Source organism: Myxine glutinosa, chromosome 4, assembly GCF_964187855.1.
Source record: "Myxine glutinosa chromosome 4, kmMyxGlut1.1, whole genome shotgun sequence".
Taxonomy (NCBI): Eukaryota; Metazoa; Chordata; class Myxini; order Myxiniformes; family Myxinidae; genus Myxine; species Myxine glutinosa.
This window is the reverse complement of record NC_136264.1, coordinates 165,555,546-165,571,977: the sequence shown is the minus strand read 5'-3', so window position 1 is coordinate 165,571,977 and position 16,432 is coordinate 165,555,546. Positions and strand designations below refer to the sequence as shown.

Sequence of the window (16,432 nt, the reverse complement as noted above, 5' to 3'; positions counted from 1 at the left end):
TCTTGAACTGCTCGATGCAGATCCAGTGGACTTTATGACCTCACCAGTCACCAGTGGACTTTATGACCTTACCAGTGGACTTTATGACCTTACCAGTGGACTTTATGACCTTACCAGTGGACTTTATGACCTTACCAATGGACTTTATGACCTCACCAGTGGACTTTATGACCTCACCAGTGGACTTTATGACCTCACCAGTGGACTTTATGACCTCACCAGTGGACTTTATGACCTCACCAGTGGACTTTATGACCTCACCAGTGGACTTTATGACCTTACCAGTGGACTTTATGACCTTACCAGTGGACTTTATGACCTTACCAGTGGACTTTATGACCTTACCAGTGGACTTTATGACCTTACCAGTGGACTTTATGACCTCACCAGTAGACTTTATGACCGAACCGGTGGACTTTATGACCTCACCAGTGGACTTTATGACCTCACCGGTGGACTTTATGACCGAACCGGTGGACTTTATGACCTCACCAGTGGACTTTATGACCTCACCAGTAGACTTTATGACCTCACCAGTGGACTTTATGACCTCACCAGTGGACTTTATGACCTCACCAGTGGACTTTATGACCTCACCAGTGGACTTTATGACCTCACCAGTGGACTTTATATCCTCACCAGTGGACAAAACATGGTTTCACCACAGGAAACCTGAAACAAATTGGAATCCTTGCAATGGAAGGACAAGGGATCACCTCCAACCAATACATTTCGTACCCAACCATCAGTTGGCAAGATCATGGCCTTGATTTTTTTCTTTTCTTTGGAATGCCAAGAAAATCTTGCTGATTAACTATTTTCCTCACAAAACTACAATTACAGGGGAATGTAGTGTCAGTCTTGTGGAACAAAAGTGTCCTTGAGCAGCTGCTCACTTCCAAAAGAGCCTGGACCTGGCCACCAGTGACTATCTGTTTTGGCATTTGAAGTCCTACCTGCGTGACCACCGATAAGGAACTGATTACTGAACCAATGGAGATTATATGGATGAATTTATCATTCTGAACATTTCTATTTTGCTGGCAGAGAAAGAGAGTTTGAAGGAGAAATGGAGCAAGTGAAAATCTAAATGACTGTTTTTTGACATTTCACGATACATCCCATCATTTTGTCAGGAGTGTTTGTAGACTGTTATCCTCTGATTCTGTACACCATACTCTGTTACAGAACGTCGGTGCCACCGAAGTAGTTCCTTGTACTAGGTGGTTTGCCGTTGCCGTCCCAGTAGTAGTTACGGCTGGAATTTGGCCATGGTGCCGGCGATGGCTCGCCGACTCTTCCCGAAGGACACCATGGGATCTTTAGCTCCCACAAACAAATGTCGGCAGACGGGACGCCAAGTTTAACATCCATCCGAGGGATGGCGCTCACATTGATGCAACACCCTGTCTTTGTTGCAGCTCCGGGCAGTTTATGGGACTTGCCCACTGATCGTGCCAGCCCACTCCAGAGCAATGTACATTCGTGCTAAATTATTCGCCCTTTGTCATTCGAGGAGAGCCTTTGTAACGAACACTTGTATTGCCCTTTAAATGTGAAGGACACTTTTTTTTTTGCTTTTTTTTTCCACCTTGACTTTGGTGGCCTTGACTTGACTTGACCTTGACCTTGACTTTGGTGGTATAAAGGCAATTGATTCAGGCTTGGCCGACATGACCTGTTTTTTTTCTTTGTGGGAATGAATATTTTTTTTTGTGACTGAGTTGCATTGTGCTGCCACCAGGAAGGGAGGTTCCAACTCAACAGCGCAGGAGGAGGCTACGTCTACGCAAAGCCATACTCAAGGAATGGTGCACAAGTTGTATGAGAAGACTGGAGCAAACAACATTCGGCACACGAGCAAGGAACGGCTTCGGCGGTACTCTAACCCACCTACAATCTTACTTCCTTTGTCCTCTTGTTACTTTGGAATTGAAGGTTGTGTCTCACTTTGTTGAAACTCCTCCGTTTCACTCTGGAGCTGTTTATGCTCAAGCATCTTTGCAAGTTGAGGGTTTGTGAGTTCAGGATTTTGCTTCAGGTTGAATTTATCGCCACGTGTGTGAGACCCAGCTTTTTTCCAATTATTTTCCATCAATTATCACTGGCAGGTCTGCATCTGTACTATATACATTTTTCCAGAGATGGCTGAATGGATCTTCGTCAAACTTTCAGTGGTTCATCAGTGAGTGCCGGGGAGTGTTCATACCAATTTAGTTTGAAACATTAAAAAAAAAAAGTTTGATTTTTTTTCAAATATTACTCTATAGTGCCTGTACTATAGTGCCTGTACTATAGTACTATCTATACTATAGTGCCTTTGTAGCTATGGGAAAGGTAATATTCGATTATTCCCAATTAGTGTGTGTGTGTGTGTGTGTGTGTGTGTGTGTGTGTGTGTGTGTGTGTGTGTGTGTGTGTGTGTGTGTTATTATAATATCAAATGTAAATGTTCCTTAGTGGGTGTATATAAGTATTTAGGCACACACAAAAAATAGAAAAAAACAAACATTGTTTTCTTCAAAATGCAAACAAGATTAGAACATCACCGGGCAATGCCGGGTACTCCTGCTCGTACAATATAAACAGGCTTACCAAGCTGTGTATTTCTCTACGTTTTTAAAGCTTGGGTATCCTAACGTAGCATCATTAGAATCTACCCACCGAGACTGTTTGACAAGATTTTTCACCAACACAAGCACCACAGTCTAGTCCTGAAAGCGAAATCTGTTTTCATTGGTTCCAATTCTCCTTTGGACAAATGGGACAAACAACAAATCTCCTACCTCTGGAACAAACTCCCTCGCTCTCTTCAATCCCACTCCTCGCTCCAGGTCTTTAAAACAGCTGTTCACCACCATCTCTTATCTCCCCCCATCCAAAACCTTGATCTTTTCTACCCCCGTTAATTCACCCCAGATCCATTTTTTTGAAATACCGAGTTCTTTCCTGGAAGTCCTAGCAGTGTCCATGTGTTTTATACCTCTCTCTCCCCCCCCCCCCCCCCTGGCCTTTCCATGCTTCCTCCCCCCAAGCCCTCTCCCTCCCACAGATCTTCCGATGTCCCTCTTCTCTGCTGTTGTACTTGTGTGTTTCCCTTTCTCTCCCCATCTTGTCTCCCGCTCCCTTTGTCTCATGTTTTATGTGTCGGTTTGTCTTTTTGTGATCAATGTTAGCTCTTACACGAGCCTCGATGTTCTATACAAATATATATATATATATATATATATATATATATATATATATATATATATATATATATATATATATATATATATATATTGTTACGGATTCGGGGGTCAGCGCTCCCCTTACCAAGGGGGGGTTAATCCCCTTGTCTTTCAAGCTGGCCGTTCCCCCAACCCTAGAAGTTATAATGCTCCTTCCGGTCGGGAGCAGCCAGGGTGATTGGTCAATGAAGTCCCAAATACCTGAGTGCTACCCCTGGCCGTGAAACAGGGAGATAACTTCTGCTCGGACCGCGGACAAGATGGAAATTGCCGAGCGGTTTAGCAATCCGAAGCCCGAGCCATTAACAAAAGGACTAAACCCGATTCTGAGCGATTGGCCAAATCGTGCCACCGGTACTCAATGGGGAAAAGACAAAGATGATCGAATGGAAGAACAGAAACCAAAGTAAGGAAGAACACAGAATTTATTAACAATACTGAAGAGGAAACAAAAGCAGGGCATATACAATAAGAAGAAGAAGAAGAAGCAGACACAGGGCAACCTTACACAGTCTTAATTAACATGCCCAGGACAACACAAACAGACTTACACGAAAGGGTAGTGGTAGGAGGAGAAGGTCCAGGCAGATGGCAGGGGAGGAAGGTCCGGGCAGATGGTTCAGGCGTTGAGGTCCGGCTCCGATCCACTCAAGTCCGGCTCCGGGTGTTGACTCGACCGTGGCGAGAACCCGGGCAGCAGCGAGTGCCTACCGTTCGGCGCGCGCGGACCTTATACGTGGTGGGGGGGGGTAGTCCTTCGCACGGCCGCATGCGTAGTTCAATGCAATCGATGATGCAATTCTAATTGCTTACGTGCAATTGCAACGACCTCTCACTCCCTCCTTCTCTCTTCAAACTCGCTCACAACCCCCCCCCCCCCCCCCCCTCCGAACTTCTGCTGAACTCTGACTCCGAACTCCGAACTTCTGCTCAACTCTGACTCCGAACTCCGAACTATATAAGGGCTCCGCGCTTGCGCTTATATCGGGCGCGTCAAAATCAAGCCGCCTGCTTTTAGACACACCCACCGGTGAGCTCGCCACGGCCCTGGTTGGTCGCGAGGGCTCACTGACTCCTCCCTTCGTAACACGTTGCTGGGGCCACGCCTCGCCCCGGCAACTCCTCCCCCTTTTTCTCCACTCTGACCGCATGGTTAATGGCGTTTGGAGCGAGCGCTGCGGCAGCAAAGGCTCAATGCAGTGAACGCTGCTGGCAAAGACGCGCAATACAATTTGGAGGGAGGCAAGCCGCAAAATGAATGGGATTTAAACAAGGGCCTAGGTTATTTGATTAATGCAACGCAGAGTCAAACTATTGGAAACAGAGCCTTACCTGAAACACATACTAATGAAATAACTGAAGAAGGTCCTATGGTGTCCTACGTGTTGCTTGTGGACTAACTATGGGTGCAACCTTTTTAAGTGAAGAGAATTATTTACAAGAATTATTATTTACAAGTGAAGGTTCTAAAAACCGTAACAATATATATCCCGCTATGAGAGGAGATCTCCCTCCTCTCTGCCCCCAACCCTCCAAATCTCCCAATATTCCGATGTACCAATAAAAACCTGCCCATTTTGCCATCTCCCGATCCTTAACTCTGAAGTCCAACATTGTGAGTTTGCTGGCATAACTAGTTTTGTCGTTCCGATGCCATTATGCATCTTGACTTTTATGTAATTTGGAAGAAACTATATGGGGTGGCCCACTTGACTGTAAGACGTAAGTCACTAACACGTGATATGGATCTAGCGACCTAATTGGTGCTTTCCTTCTACACAACCTGCTTACTTAATTAGCTTTCCAATTCTGGGCAAATTGCACTGAGAGCCTGTTGGTGACATTGTGAATATCTTTGGCAAAACGAAGCCATTCAAGTAGTCTGGAGCCAGTTTTTGCACAAGGACAAATAAATGGAAGTAGAAATCTCGATTTGGAGAGGATTGGGTGAAAGGTTTCCGTGAGTTCATTGCAGCAACAAGGGGGGAAGCTGGGTTTACATCATGTCTTCAACCAGGATTCTTCCATCAGTCATGGTGGCAAATAATTATTTTGAAACGCACTAGGGTGCGAGGGTCATGGGGAAGTCTTCCATGTGAAAAAGAAATGGTATTCATGAAAGTTTTTCACTGTTTAATACTATTTAGAACAAATGAGGGGATAAGTCATTGTGCAGTGACCTGTGTGACCTTGTGGAATGTTGTGTGGTTGCCATTGTCCTTCTAGACCTAAAGCCTCTGTATCCTTTCCAGAGTGCGAATCAAGCGATGTTGCGAGCACCTGCGCCATCTGATTCCCTCTTATTCGAGCAGCCGCATGGACATGGCAGCTGTGCTCGCAGCAACAGTCAACTATGTGACGTGCATCCGTGAACAGCTACCGGTATCTGCCTGGAACATGGTACAGTTATTCATATTACCCAGAATTCTCACATCGGCACATAAAATTGCCACGACGGCACATTGGCCATAAAAATTGATCATCATCAGCACCCGATTGAAATTTGATTCCAGTGAGTTTTGTTTGGGTCTCCAGAACCGATTTTTACCTGCTTGTTCTTGGATCTTAATTTTGTTCTCATCGAGGTTCCATCACTAAGAGTGGAGTTGAATTATTACCTTCCTATTCCCTTCACGCAAGTCTAACTTGACATTGTACATAGATGTAACACTTTATTTTTATTCTCATATCTACCAAAAAAATTAAACATATTGTATCTCAACGAAACAATAAAGCTAAAAATCCATTCTCACTTTGAGCAAAAATGACAATATTCAGATCAATGTGTTGATTATCCCTCATTTTGTTGAATTTTATGGTTCCTGAAGGGAGGCATTAAGTGTTTAGTCTTGGTGTCTGTGGTGTCCAGATTTTTGAAGAATACTTTCCCATTATATATTTTTAATTATTTAATTATTTATTTTTTACATTTTCAATTATTTGATTTTTCATTATTTTTTTCCCTGATTAATTTTCTTTCTTTTTTCAATTTTCAATTTTTTTTTTAATTATAGGTATCCTCCATTTAACAAATGGTTACTTATCTTTATATCCCTTTGTTATGCAAACCTCTGTTATGTGGGATCTCATTCCATTATTTCTTATGGGAAAATTACACTTCGTTTCCCAACTGTAATTTTCCATTATTTAAATTTCCCATTATTTCTTTTTTATTTATTTATTTAATTTCAATGGTATGGTAGCAGATCAGTCAGGGCAGTGTTACGGGGTCCTCCCCTATCCTCTGGTCTCCGTAAACCTCCGAACCCCGAGGGAGTCCCCGGCAGAAAGATGTGTTGTCCTTGGTTGAAAACAAGCCAATCAATAACGAGTCCACACCAAGGGTTACGAACAAACCACAATCTATATATATAAAGTAGAGTTGGCCTCTGTGTCTGTATCCTGATGTATCTACGATCTCTAAGATCTCGAGAACCCGTGGACGGATTTGCGAGCGGAAAGTACTGTTCGACTCGGGATGGTCCCAGGAATGTCACGGAGACATAAACATTTAAAAAATTTCGGGTTTTAAAATTAGCGTATTATTAGCACTAGCAGAAGAGAGAGGGATTCGAAGGGAGGGAGCGCAGCGCTTCTAGCGCTTCTGACTACAGCACACCTTAAAATTAAAAAAACTTCGGGTTTTAAAATTAGTGTGTTACGCGTAATTAGCGCTAGCAGAAGAGGGAGGGAATCTAAGGGAGGGAGCGCAGTGCTCCCTCCAGCGCTTCTGTTAGCGTAATTAGCGTATTTCGGAACGTTAATTTTTCAACTTCATTATTCGGAATCAGTACGTCCCAGAGAACCTTCGTAACGTTAATTTTTCAACTTCATCCGATTGACATGGGACCAACGGCATGTGACAAAGAGTGAAACATACAGGCTACATTTATTTGACGACAATGAGTTCCGACTTCCGACCTCGGTGGGATGACAGGCTGAGTCAACCCCCCTGGTGTGAAGGGGGAGGAGGAGGGGAGGGGGAAGAGAAGGGGAGGGGAACGAGGGGGAAGGGGATGGGGAGGGGGGGAGGGGGAGGGGGAAGGGGGAGGGGGAGGGGGAAGGGGGAGGGGAGGGGGGGAGGGGAAAGGGGGGGGGGAGGGGGAGGGGAGGGGCCCTTCTTCCCCTGGGCACCCCCGCACCCTTCCCTCCCCCCTTCCCCTCCCCCCTCCCCCCCTTCCCCCTCCCCCCCCATTCCCCTCCCCTCCTCTTCCCCCTCCCCTCCTCCTCCCCCGCTTCCCCCTCCCCCCTCCCCCCCGTTCCCCTCCCCTCCTCTTCCCCCTCCCCTCCTCCTCCCACTCCCGTGCAAAGCCGGGTACCTCTGCTAGTATATTATAAATCCCACACAGGAATCACGACCCACTTAATACAGCACTTCACAATATAATTCCTATCTACAGGTGGCGCCACCTTACCGAGCCCGTTAACCCCGAAACTCACGGCCCTTGCCCCAATGTCTTTGTACGCCTCCAAGGTGACGTCGATTCGCTCCAGCGAACGTGGACTCAATTTCCGATTCCAATCTGGGGAAGCGGAGTCGATCGAACCAACCCGCAGGCCACGTGGTCCAATCTCCAGCACAATGGCGGTAGAATGGGAAACCTCCCCAAAGACGATTTCGGGTATGTACCGGGTTGCGGTTCAATCCGCGAGTCTCCTCAATAACCCTCACCCAGCCACTGACTTGTACAGCCGTCCCCGGCAGCCCGCCGGAGAGTAACACCTGGTCGACGCGCCGCAAAAACCTGGTCACTGCCAGTGATGCACGTGGCGAAGATGGCGGTCGGCTTTCTCTTGCACCTGGGTTGGGAGGTGAGGATACTCGGCAACCTCCACGAGGATACCTGACTACGCAGGCGCCGCAGCAATTCGGCGATCTCCTATCGTGCGGACGTCTTTTCAAGGAGGCAAAGTTCCCTTTTCCTGCACGTTCGACTGCTCGGTCTGGAGCTGCAATCAGAACACGTCTCCTCCCGATCTTCCCCGCTTCCCCTCCTCCTCTCCTTATCTCTTCCAGTCACGATCCGATATCCGGCCACCTTTTACCCGGAGCGCTTTTAACCCTTTTAACCACAATAAGCATGATCAACATCCGCATCATCAATAAGCAAGAAGCATCAACCCTGATAACAAGAACCACCATCATTATTAGGGCCGGTATCCGTAACAGCAGGCAGATGACCCGAGCATCCCAAATTAATAAAGATGATACTAGCTTGGGCAGCAGTTCATAAGTGAGGTGAGGTTCGACTAGATAGTTTGAATGTGGGATCTATGAATGAATGTGGGGTCTCCTGTACACACATGAATAAGTGTTGTGTGTGCAGAAGACCAGATGGAAAGGGAGACAGGGCGAGGAGGTTGGTAGGAGGACACAGGATGTTGCATGTAGGTGGGGATGGAAGGAGTAATGGTGTGGGAATAATAGTATCAGAAGAGATCAGCAAGCAGGGGGTCAGAATGGAAAGATTGGAGGGATGGATTGTTATGGCATGGGTGGTGATACAGAGGCAAATGATGTGTGTGATATCGGTATATGGGCCACCAATGGGAAGGACTGGGGCGGAGAAGCAGAACTTCAGTGACCCACTGGAGAGGATAATGGGAATGGTTGAATTGGAGGTGATGCTGTGTATTGCGGGGGACTTTAACATGCATGTGGAAATAGCGGAGCTGGGTGAAGAAGAATGTGTTTGTAAATTTAGTTGGAGGACGAGGAATACAGAGGACCTGGTGGCCAGAGCTGGTTGTTCTTCAAAAGCGGGAAAGCCACAAGATTACCTGCAGGAGGGACAGCAGCACATAATTGGATTTGGTGGTGGTAATGAAGTGACAGCTGTGGAGGGTTAAGGATTGCAAGGCAGTGGCGGGAGAGCATGGTACCTCCCAGCATTAGCATGTGGTGTTTGTGGTAAGGATGAAGAAAAGGAGGGAGGTTAAGAACAGGGTGCTCTGGCCTGTCACCCATCTCTTCTTGACAGAATCCAGCGATGTCCTGCTATTCTGGTGGGACAGGATTGGCATCATCCCTGGAACCTCTCTGTCTGCCGCTCTGTTGCTCCCTTGAGCCTTTTCTGCAGATATTACCATGGAATGTGCTCTGAGGGTCTGTCACAGGTTGTTCCACCTGAGCATACCTTCAGTCGCTCTACACGTTTGGCAGTTTCTTCCCATCCATACACTGTATCTGTCCCAAAGAGTAAGATTATGAGGTATTCTTCGAGACGAGTTTATTTTTCCTCCGCATGGCATCACTCCGGAACAGTTTACCTGCATTTTGCTTTGCCCTCCATGCCAACCTACCTCAATTCATGAAGCACGTCAATAGATTCCTCCTTTCTGTCTTATACAGACTTGGCATTTAATATGGAATATTATTTTTTTCTTGACTTGGGTTTACTTTCTTAACTAAGTATATCAATCTGGTGAGTTTCTTTTACACTTTGGTGATTTATTTGTTTAAAGAACCATGTCACTGATTGTCGCAGCAAGAAGTCAACAACAGGATTATATCACAGATGGCGAGGCAAAATGTACGGACAGGTGCATTTGATGATTGGCTTCACAGTCAGGTATACAAGGGTTGTTGCGTTCTGTATTAGTGGAAAACAACTGCTGCATGTCTCCAAAAGTTATTGCCGCTTCCTCTGGAGATGGTCCGTCAACTCGACAATGCTGTTTGTCATGGAGTGGTGGCTTTACGAAATTACGGCATGAAACAGCGTGCTATTGCTCGGCAGTATGGCATCACTCAAGGTCAGGTGTCAAAGATCCTGAAACGAAATTCTCAGAGGGGTGTCCCTACTCCAATACCGAGGCCAGGACGTCCACGCAGAACCACAACGAGAGATGATCGCCAGCTGCACCGGTTAGTCTGCAATGGCTGTACCAAGTCAGCTAATCGGCGTAGGGCTGAGTGGCATCAACTGACAAATGTGCCTGTATCCAGAAGGCTAGTCAACCAACGACTGGTTCAAGCAGGCTATCGTGCCAGGTGTCCCCTGAGAAAGCCACGCCTGACCAGACAACACAGCCAGCACTGATTGCAGTGGGCCAGAGAGCACCGTCAATGGCAGCCAGGACACTGGAATCACGTGACCTTCAGTGACGAGTCTAGATTTCTGGTCTATCGTCAAGATGGCCGCGTCCGAGTGTGCAGACAAGTGCATGAAGCCCACAACGAAGATTGTATAGTGCCAAGAGTCCAAGCCGGAGGTGGTGGGGTGACCGTTTGGGCTGCTTTTCATGCAGGGGGCAAAACTGACCTGGTTGTTCTGAATGGAAACCTGAACCAGTTCAAGTACAGGTTCATTTTGGAAGAAACATTGCTTCCATTTGCTCGTGCAGCCTTTCGAGGAAACTTTGTCTTCCAAGATGACAATGCACGGCCTCATCATGCTCGCATGATCCAACACTTTCTTGCTGAACGTGGTGTAGAGCATATGGAGTGGCCTGCCATGTCCCCAGATATGAATCCGATAGAGAACTTGTGGGCAGAATGAACGCATCAAATCGACCACTTGGACCAGCAGCCGACCTCTGTGCGTGAATTGCAGCAGGCTATTGTCACTGCATGGCAAGCAATTCCTGTCCAAACCTTGGCAAATCTCGTGAACAGCATGCCTCAACGTGTACGTGCTCTCCTGAATGCTCGTGGGGGTTACACGAAGTACTGAACTGTAATTTTACTGTCCGTAATCCCAGTCATAATTTAGCTTTTGTTTTTTGTTGAAATTTTTTTTGGCTAATGTGCAAAATAAAGAGATACTTCTGGAAAACGTACAGAAGTTTAACACAGTACTGTCCGTGAATTGAGTTCGATATCAGTTTACAATAACTTTCGAGGATCAATTTACTTGCTTCGAAATGTCAAATGTGGTTTTTGTTTCTTTTAAACATCACATTAACAAAATCTAGAATAATTTCAACATAATTCCAATGAACTTTTGGTTCTAAGTCATCTTGAAAAGTAAGTTCACCCCCACAAAAAAAATATTCCATATTAAATGCGAAGTCTGTGTGTGTGTATATATATATATATATATATATATATATATATATATATATATATATATATATATATATATATATATTGTTGCGGATATGGGATTTGGCCTCCATCCATATCCGCTTGTAAATATTCCCCTATTTCCCCAATACTCCCCAACTATCCCCAATCCCCCATTCCCTAGTCCCATTGTCTGTAAACAACACTCTGTAGAACCGACCTTCCCCTTTTTCCCCCATTAAATGTCGTACCCAGGTTCACCGCATCTCACGTAGACAACTAAAGGACATCTTGCTAGTTATTCTTAGTCTATGTCAGTTAAGGACTCGTTTCCATTAATTCTGACTCTTCGTTGCACCAGAATGTGATTGTATGGCACCGTTAGAAAGTTTAGGACCTCCCAATACCTCCCCGCATCTCTTCCTCATGGAACAACAACACCAACAACAACAACAGCGGCGCGGCGGCGGCGCGGGGAGTGTGCGTCCTCACTCCGGCTTGGTTAGCCGCCATTGAACATGTGCTCCGACGGGGTTACCACGCAGGGGCTCACTGTCAGCTCCTCGTCAAGGGCGGAGCCCGGTAACCCCCCGCACCCAATAAGAAGCGGCGGACCGATTCCATCTGGGGCGGAGCTAACGAGCCGAGGGCGTGTCACTCCCCGCTGGACATGCGCAGGAAGACGGAGGTGACGTCAGATGCGCCTCAGCTTGGAGAGAAAAGGACGCCACCTCCAGCGCGACGATACCTCCCCGCATCTCTAGACCGGACCGGGTCGATTCTGCCCCTGAGCCAAGGTGCACCTTGAGCTATCGACTGCCTGCCCTTCCTTGCCATCAATCCCTGTGTGAGTCAGTCTTGTCCCGTTTGTCTGTGGTCTGTCGGGGCTAAGATAAGACTGTGTCTAAGTGTCCATCTTGCTGTGCTTTACCTCTTGTCGTGTAATCTAACCGTTCTGCATAACCAATATTATATCCTCCTCCGGAGGTCTTGAGAACTGTACCCCTTGTGTCGTTGCCTTAATCCCAGCCGTTGTGTCCTTTTCCTTCATTGATTTAGCATAGCGCGATTCGGCCAACGTTCGAGTGTAATCGGGTAACTTGTGCGAACACGGCGGCCATTCCGCTCGGTCAAGCAACATCTAAGTCGTGTCCGTAACAATATATATATATATATATATATATATATATATATATATATTGTGAGAAACCACCGGTGAAACCACCTGTTCTCACCCAGATTTGGTGCCCCGCCCACCGCGTGACGTGGCCTCCTTGGAGCCTCACGCGATCGGGAGGCGATTCGGCACGTGATTGGTGGAGAGTCCAGAGAGAGCGCGGTCGCCATCTTATGCAACGGACGCGGCTCGAGGGCTTCGAGTGGGAAATCTAAAAAGGGCTTTCCTTGAATCCTTTCGACAGCCGAGTTGGGCTGGTCGATTACAGTTCGGTATTTTACGAGCGAGTAACTCCGGAAGAGAACGAGTGATTCCCGGATCTCGTAGATTGGAACCGCGAGTGATTGCCTGCTTCGTGTTGGAGCTGCTGGCCGACCGTTCCTGCCGGCCTTGTGCGGTGAATTCCATCCTGTTACCCTCCGAGTCCCGGAGATCGTCGATTGGAGCCGTGAGTGATCTTACCTGCGTCCTGTTTGGAGCGTCTGTTGCCGACAGTTCCTGCAGGCTTTGTGCAGTTTATTCCATTTTGTTACCTTTCATGGTTTTGTGATCGAGCCAATAAAGCATCGTGCCTTACCCCTAGAAGGCCGATTAAAACACAATTGTGTTTATTGAGTTCTCTCTGTCCACTCCGTGGACTACTTGAAGCCCGGACATTAACGTCCGTATTCCGTGCTGGGAACCATTTCACAGCCGGGATCGCGACAAATGGGTTGCTCGTCCTAGGATCTTTCAAGTGAGAGACATTCGAATTGAGACGGGAATTCGGCATCTGCATCTTCTCTGCATCTTCTCACCAGCGGACGCCGTCTTGGAGGAACTTTCTCGCCGTAGGACGCTGTCTTGGGTGGTGCTTCACTGCAGAATAAGTGAGCCTCGGATCCCTCCAAACAACCGACAAAAAAAAAAAAAAACGTGAGTATTTGTACGTGGTATTTTTCTCATTGGCAATTTGATGTGCGGGTGATATTGTGTAGTTCGTGTCGTATTTCCCCAACAGAGCGTTGTGTTTGAGCGTTGTGTTTTGTGCCTTGTCTTATGATAACTCGTAGCCAAGCTATGTCGACCAGAGAAGTGAGAGTTCAACCTGATCATGTTGACAGTCACGTGGGTGGCGATGTGAGCGACGCAAGCAGCCTTGACCCGGTCACTCAACCCGAGATGTTAGGAAGCGATTCCATCATGACTAAATGCATGCGTTCGCCCTTCTGGACCGGGCTGACTCCGGTTCAACAACTTGACATGTATAAATGGGAGAATGACAGGGCAGAGGCAGAGCGTGCGGCAGCAGAGAGAGAGCGTGCTGCGGCAGCAGAGAGAGAGCATGCGGCAGCAGAGAGAGAGCATGCGGCAGCAGAGAGAGAGCGTGAGAGAGAGAGAGAGCGTGCGGCAGCAGCAGAGGCAGCAGCAGAAGCTGAACACGTCAGAGAGCATGAGTTGCGAATGTTGACTGAACGACCGCGGGCAGAGGGGTCTGCTGCAAGAGTCCCGGAAACTGTTCATGTTCGTTTGCCGGACTGGACGGGAGACACGAAGCCAGAAGCGTATCTGGAGATGGCGGAGAAGTTGTTGGCTGCCGGTGGCATTGATGAGAGCTTGTGGGTCGGCCATCTTGTGAGCCATCTATCTGAGAAGGCGAGGGAGGTATATGCGAGGATGGCAACCGAGGACGCAAACAAATACAGGGCATTGAAGGCCGAGATTTTGAACGCCTATGCGGTGTCCGCATGTATTTATAGGAGAAATTTTTTCAGCTGGACTCGTGAGTCCAGTCAAACCTATGAGGAACATTCGCGGGCCTTGTTGGAACAGCTGCAGAGATGGTTCAAGGGGAGCAAGGTTGAGTTACCTCAAGCGGTTGCGGAACTCCTGGTGCGTTACCGTATCGATCAACAGCTTCCGCCTGACTTAGCATTGTTTCTTGTCGACAAAGACACTGTTTCCTTGGCAGACTGCGTCAACCTTATTGATAAACATGTTTTGGCGTGCAAAATGCTGCAAGTCACGCAGTCGCGTCGTAAGACGGAGGAGTCTGCGATCAAGACCGCCCCCCGTCTGCCCGGCGGCTGGATCGAGGGGAGGGGTTCTCCGATGCCCTCCACTGGTGGCGGTCGCAAGCCGCAGACCAGGGCAGGGCCCTGGTGCGATTTCTGCAAACGCGTGGGGCACGGTGAAAACCGCTGCTTCTCTAATCCCGCTAGTCCGGCCTACCGAGGCAACCCTCCTGTTAAGTCGGAGGGAGATCAGTGGAGCTCATCCGCCGGGCCCTCGCACACGACGGTGGCATCGGTGACCGAGGTCACTGCCACCGAGGCTAATTCCATTCATCCACTGTACCAGGATTATTCAGGGACAGCCTTAGTGGGTGGCCCTGATTCGATGCTGAAGTTTGAGGCCCAATACCTTCGGGATACTGGGGCGACACGGTGTGTTCTCCGGGCGGGGGTAGTTCCGGCCTCTCAGATGCATTATACCGGCGAGTATACCCTCCTTCGGGGCATTGACCGGGTTCTTGGCCGGTATCCCCTTGCCCTCCTCGAGGTCCGGAGTGACATTTTTAAGGGTCCAGTGACCTGTGTGGTGGTACCCTACTACCCGATACCCGGGGTCTCCTTGCTGATTGGCAATGATGCCATGGCCAGGGAGGAGTCATTGACTCTGACCTGTGGGGGGGTCACTAGATCCCAGAGTAAACAGGCGGAGAGAGGGGCGGAGTCAGACATATCTTCACTCTGGCCCGAGGAGCCTAGCGCCTCGACTCCAGTTCCCGACGGTGACGTTGCGTCAGCTGAAGTCCACCCGAGCCTCCCGTCAAGCCACCCTCAGGTGCCGTGCTCCTCAGGGACCGCTCCCGCCATGTCGCGATTCAGCAGGAACGCTAATGCTAAGGTATATGTGGGAAACCTGGGCAATGGAGCAGCGAAAGCCGAGCTAGGGAGGGTCTTCGAACATTACGGACCACTCCGCAACGTATGGGTTGCTCGAAACCCACCTGGATTTGCAGTTGTTGAGTTTGAAGAGCCACGAGATGCTGAAGATTCGGTCAGAGCCCTTGATGGAAGGTTAATTTGCGGATCGCGTGTGTGCGTCGAGATGTCGAATGGCATGTCGCGGCGGCCTCGTTTCAGACGCCCTTTGGTCCGCAGGCCTTTCGACCCGAACGATCGATGTTACCAGTGCGGTGAAAGGGGTCATTACGCATATGACTGTTGTTCTCGACACCGGAGGAGTACCCGCCGCTCTAGGTCTCGGCCCGTTTCCTTCCTGTCAACGCTTCCCCCAACTTGAGTTTGGCCCCCTTGCCTCTCTATTGTGCTTTGTGTGAAGTGTAACTCTTGTAGGGTAGATATTAATGTGGTGTATGGTGTTAAAATTTGTGTGTGAAAAAAAAAAAAAAAAACCAAACTGGTTCATTGTTAACCTGTTAATGCCTGTTAATTGCCTGTGCGTTAATAATTGCGTTATTGTTGCGCTATTGCGTTGCGTTGTATTGTTGCGTTGTTGCGTTATTGTTGTTAATAAGTGTTAATAATTGTTAATTGCGTTAATTGCCTGTTAGCGATTACCGCCATCATCTTGCCATGTGATTTGCACCTACTACAAATACTGGTTTTAAAAACGCCGTCTATTCGACGGGGTTTTTACTTAGGGGGGGAGGACTGTGAGAAACCACCGGTGAAACCACCTGTTCTCACCCAGATTTGGTGCCCCGCCCACCGCGTGACGTGGCCTCCTTGGAGCCTCACGCGATCGGGAGGCGATTCGGCACGTGATTGGTGGAGAGTCCAGAGAGAGCGCGGTCGCCATCTTATGCAACGGACGCGGCTCGAGGGCTCCGAGTGGGAAATCTAAAAAGGGCTTTCCTTGAATCCTTTCGACAGCCGAGTTGGGCTGGTCGATTACAGTTCGGTATTTTACGAGCGAGTAACTCCGGAAGAGAACGAGTGATTCCCGGATCTCGTAGATTGGAACCGCGAGTGATTGCCTGCTTCGTGTTGGAGCTGCTGGCCGACCGTT

General features: G+C 48.3%; 1 protein-coding gene across 1 annotated transcript in view; it reads left to right on the top strand.

Moving 5' to 3' along the window:
• LOC137417558 (uncharacterized) overlaps nucleotides 1-16,432 on the top strand; it is a 51,180-nt gene that overhangs the window by 2,467 nt on the left and 32,281 nt on the right. Inside the window, exons 4-5 of the mRNA XM_068103494.2 lie at nucleotides 1,745-1,879; nucleotides 5,483-5,630. Of these exons, the coding sequence (XP_067959595.2) occupies nucleotides 1,745-1,879; nucleotides 5,483-5,630 (283 nt within the window). The remainder of the gene's footprint in view (nucleotides 1-1,744; nucleotides 1,880-5,482; nucleotides 5,631-16,432) is intronic.